Source organism: Lathyrus oleraceus, chromosome 1, assembly GCF_024323335.1.
Source record: "Lathyrus oleraceus cultivar Zhongwan6 chromosome 1, CAAS_Psat_ZW6_1.0, whole genome shotgun sequence".
Lineage (NCBI taxonomy): Eukaryota > Viridiplantae > Streptophyta > Magnoliopsida > Fabales > Fabaceae > Lathyrus > Lathyrus oleraceus.
The window spans coordinates 171,359,379-171,364,544 of NC_066579.1; the positions used below are offsets into that span (position 1 = coordinate 171,359,379).

At 35.4% G+C, this 5,166-nt stretch overlaps 1 protein-coding gene across 1 annotated transcript; it reads left to right on the plus strand.

The window, feature by feature from the left end:
- The first annotated feature begins 1,769 nt into the window (after positions 1-1,769).
- Positions 1,770-4,863, plus strand: LOC127125375 (replication factor C subunit 3). The gene is made up of 11 exons (XM_051054210.1): positions 1,770-1,972; positions 2,073-2,183; positions 2,470-2,502; positions 2,908-3,076; positions 3,275-3,456; positions 3,538-3,674; positions 3,775-3,873; positions 3,999-4,068; positions 4,159-4,233; positions 4,323-4,368; positions 4,532-4,863. Exons 1-11 carry the CDS (start codon positions 1,889-1,891, stop codon positions 4,588-4,590), a joined length of 1,065 nt encoding a protein of 354 aa, XP_050910167.1. The 5' UTR covers positions 1,770-1,888; the 3' UTR covers positions 4,591-4,863.
- The last annotated feature ends 303 nt before the right edge of the window (positions 4,864-5,166 follow it).

The following is a 5,166-nucleotide window of genomic DNA, read 5'->3' on the forward strand; positions in this document are numbered from 1 at the left end:
TACAATGGTCAAATCAACATAAAATCCAACAATATAGAAATAAGTTCATCATAACATAACCTAACTTAGAAGAGTTTAGCTACTCATAGTGCAATTAAAAATATCAGAATTAATAGATGAAACTAACATAAGAAGTCCCTTAAAGTGATGACCTCCAATGACTTCAAATGCTCTAAAAATCTCCACTTGTGCTCTCAAATTCGTGCTTCAATCTCCCAAAATCGCAACCCTTGTGAAAGTGCAGAAAATCCTCTTTTAAAGATGTCAGAATGGACCAGAACGCATCAGAAAAAGCCCAGAAAAGTGACCATCGCGTGCATGACACCTTGCATCGCGTGCGATACAACTTTAATGGTCCTATCGCGCGCGCGGTGTTGCGCGATGGTGCATGTGATCATCTCCGAAGCTGCATCCTTTTTTACTCCTTTTCACTCAATATTTCACTAAGTCCACAATTTGCACACTTAGATATTTCCCCCTCATTCTTTGGTCATTCTTCTTCGTTTTTTGCTCGACTTTCACTTGTTTTGCTCCTATTGTTCGACTAAATATATACAATGATGGACTGTCATCAAGTATCTAGATTTGGGGGTTTATTCCAAGACTTAGGAGTATGACAATCAATTATGTGTTTGTCGAACATAATTTGTCGACGGTGATGGAAGACATGGTCAAAGGAACAATGCTCGTGTCCCTTTCGAGAACCATTGGAAGAAAATCTCCTTAGACGGTGATCTTCTGGTGGTGTGCAACTACCGTCTTTGCCACCAAAGTTATGGCGATGGGAGTTGTTACTATGACGATAAGGGTGATGCCTACTTGGAAATTATGGCGACAACATCCCTGGGGACGACTCCAGAGTGTTCATGTTACAATGCCTCCAAGGGAGTTGTCATATGAGTTGGAATTTCATGTTAATTTTATTTGATGCGAAAAGCCTCGTGTTTTGCCTTTGTAACAAAATGAAAATGTTCAACATGAGTTCATTTACATCTGGTGCTTCGAATGATGCCTAAAGTTCCAACATGAGTTAGTGAAACTGTGTTGGAACCGAAGACTGAGGACGAGGAAGTTGATGTTGTAGTAGATGAAACGATAATTGAGGAGGAGGAAGAGGAATATGATGTTGGACATAAAGGAATTGAATGAGACTTTTGAAAAATCAGTCGGGGAATCGTTGTCAAAGTTTGAGGATCTTGTTGTCGTAAAGGTTATTCACCTACATCAAAGAGAACTGGTGAAATGTTGTCTTGAAGAATGTGAATAGTCGATTAAAGATCGTTAGCTGCTATGTGATTACAAGTTACATTTGAGTCGACCGTTGGCAAAGAAAATCAAAAGAGTGTTTATGAGACAATTATGATTGTTGATAATGTAATAATAAATAGTTGCAACACACAACGATGGAGACTAGAGAAATTCGATGAAATATTTATGAGAATCAAAAGATAATTCCTATATACATCGTCTAAATTGCGTAAAAGAATACATGATCGTGACTCCTACCACACTTATATAAAGGTAACAGTTTGAATCGTTCTTGGTTTGTCTAACATGGAGTGCAAACAACTGTTAGATAGGATCACCTATATAAAGATGAAAAAGAATATCATACTCTTATATAGTGTCCAAATGTGAATGTCCACTTCTTCAACAATGAATAAAACATTGCTTAGTGAATTAGACGAATTAGTGAGCCGATTTTAAAAGATTTTTTTGTACTAGCTTTTATAGAGAGGAAAAAAAAAACATAATTAGCCCCCTATAATACTTAATACTAAATGAGAAGAAAAGAAACATACATTGACTTGTCATATGAGTATATAAAAGGCTGTAGTTTCCCGCCAGCACAGTTTGTACGCAGTGTGTGAGAGAGAGAGTGAAGAAGATGTTGTGGGTAGACAAGTATCGTCCCAAAACCCTAGACCATGTTATGGTTCACAGTGATACCGCTCAAAATCTCAAGAAATTGGTAATTATCCTTCTCAAAAACACATATTCAATCTTCTTAATAGTCTTTCTTCAGCAACATTGTTGTAATTTTTGTTAGGGTTTTGTGTTTTTTGTTGCAGGTTTCGGAACATGATTGTCCCCATTTGCTGTTCTATGGTCCATCAGGTTCTGGCAAGAAAACCCTAATCATGGCTCTTCTCCGTCAAATGTTTGGACCCGGTGCCGAAAAGGTCCTTTTTTTTCCTACTCTTTACCGTGTTTCTTTCAATTAGCGAAAAAACATACCATGCTTAATGGTTTTAGGTCTTGCTTCAAATTTCAAGGAGCTTGGCTACCCTAAAACATGTTTGAGTTTTGTAATTTTTAATGAAAAAGTGGCTCCTTGTTATAATTTAGCTTTATTATTTGATTGTTTGTGTTTATAGATATCATGCTCATGGTTGAATTAGTGTTGTTTACTTATCAGTGCTGTAGTTTGTTTCCTTTTTAAATCGTCTTTGTCCGTTGGTGTTTCAGGTGAAGGTGGAAAATAGGGCATGGAAAGTGGATGTAAGCTTCATTCTTTCTCTAACTGTACCCCTTTATTTTGGTGTTGCTGTTGTGAACTTGTGAGTTTTCTGAAACAGTATTGCATTTGTATGGTTTGGGGGTTATTTGTAAACTTACAAGACATGAATCAAAGTAAATGTTTTTAGTTCTGAAAACAGAAACATTTATTTAGATTGTTTTGTTTGGTAATATCTTCACCTTGATTCTTGGATATGTCTGTATCACGTGCACTCCACGAGAGGGAGCATAATACTCATTCAGCGTTATGTTATTGTCATTAATGCCGCTTTTTAGGCAATAGTTTGAATTATATTTCGTTGGATTTGGTGTGTATAGTTAAACTGAATTGTTGCTTTTTATTTGGCTAGTTATTTTTATCTTTAAGTGATATGGAATTGGTTTCAGGCCGGGAGTAGATCTATTGATTTAGAGCTGACAACATTATCAAGTGCCAATCATATCGAAATGACTCCGAGCGATGCAGGCTTTCAGGATAGATACATTGTGCAGGAAATAATCAAAGAAATGGCTAAAAATAGACCAATTGATACTAAAGGAAAGAAAGGATTTAAAGGTAACTATGTTTTGTGAACATTCTCTTGTTGATTATGTGGATTTTTGTTTCGGTCTCCGCTTTTTATGACTATGTCAAATAAGAAACTACTCCGCCTTGTTTTGGATGGTAAAAGCTAGGACTATAAACATTTACATTACTTTTTTTATCCTTTTGGTTTACTTCATTATTTCAAGCTGTTTGATTTTATACTGTCAGTGCTTGTCCTTAATGACGTGGACAAACTCTCTAGAGAAGCCCAGCATTCTCTCCGCAGAACAATGGAGAAATATAGCGCTTATTGCAGATTGATTTTATGTTGCAATAGTTCTTCAAGAGTCACAGAAGCCATCCGCTCCCGTTGTCTTAATGTGCGAGTAAATGCACCAAGTGAAGAACAGGTTAGTAAATTTTAATGTCGAATGCCCAAAGTTTTTATGTTGAATGTTCATCTTTACTTAATCTTTGGAGATATGTGGCAGATTGTTGACGTTTTACAGTTCATTGGTAAAAAAGAAGGGCTGCAACTTCCTTCTAGTTTTGCCGCTCGCATAGCAGAGAAATCTAATCGGAACTTGAGGAGGGCCATATTATCATTTGAGACTTGCCGCGTCCAACAGTAAACTCCACAAGCCTCCCCATTTAGGGTTCATTTGTTATTATAGATTATAAAAAAAAAATTTTGAAGTTCAATAATTTTCTCAATGTGTTACTTGAAGGTATCCTTTCACTGACAAACAAACAATTTCCCCAATGGACTGGGAGGAATATGTTTCAGAAATTGCATCTGACATAATGAAGGAACAGAGCCCAAAAAGGTTTGCACTTGTGATACTGAACCTTCAGTTTTATAAACTGCCAAGCCGATTACTTTGTCAACCATCTTCTTGTTTCAGTTGCACACATTCAATGCATTTTTCATCACCCGTGTCATATTCTATAGGTTGTTTCAAGTTCGAGGAAAACTGTACGAGCTTCTAATCAATTGCATTCCTCCCGAAATCATTTTGAAGGTAAATTTCTTGCTTTACAATGTTCTAGGTAAGTTTTTTCCTCTCTTCCTTTTCCGTACTTAACTTTGACAGTTTTTTTTGACGGTTCAGAGGCTACTTTATGAGCTATTGAGAAAACTCGATGCAGAACTTAAGCATGAAGTCTGCCATTGGGCAGCATATTATGTAAGTAAATTATATATCTAGTCATTTTTACTTCTTTATTGTTTAAAAAATACAAAGTTGCTGATTCTTTGTTCGCCTCGTTGAATCAGGAACATAGGATGCGCCTTGGACAGAAGGCCATTTTTCACATCGAAGGTACTTTGACTTCGACTTTAATGTGTCCACTCTGATGTTTGTTTAATGATATGTTTCTGCATCTTGGAACACATGCAACATGCATAAGACACCACTCTAAAGTGGTTATAGGTTGAGATATCTAATTGCATGCTGACCTATTTTTCTCTCTCTTCGTTTGTAGCATTTGTGGCCAAGTTCATGAGCGTCTATAAATCCTTCCTCATTGCAACATTCGGCTGAAGGATGATCATTTGTGGCCAAGTTCATGAGTGTATAAATCCTTCCTCATCGCAACATTTGGTTGAAGGATGATGATTTTATTTTCTATGCTGTATTTTGATTGTACTAATCGCTAGATATTTCTTTTGCTACTCTCTAACTAAGCTTTGTGCACTTCATTAAAATAGTTTCATCGTGTATTGATGTATTTCCATATACTATAATACTTTTTTTAGAATATAAATTGGTTAATTATTTTGTAATGGTATGCAAAAGTTTTGAATTGATGCTGCCTATCTCACCAATAATTTGTTTCTTTTTTATTTTTGTTTTAAAACTTTAGTTCTTTTAAGAAACTAAGGCTCGATCAATTATGTTTTTTCTCTATTTTTCTTTTATATGTACAAATATTAAAAATATGCATAAAATATATTTTACTTTTATTTAATGAAATGAGTGAAATAGTTTAAACATGTGGTGAATAGTTAAAGGTATTAGGGAACAGAAATGATATCTTTACACCAATATTGTACACCTACACCGTATACAGTACCATTTCAATTTTTTATTGTTTATTTCTCTCTCCTATTATAAACA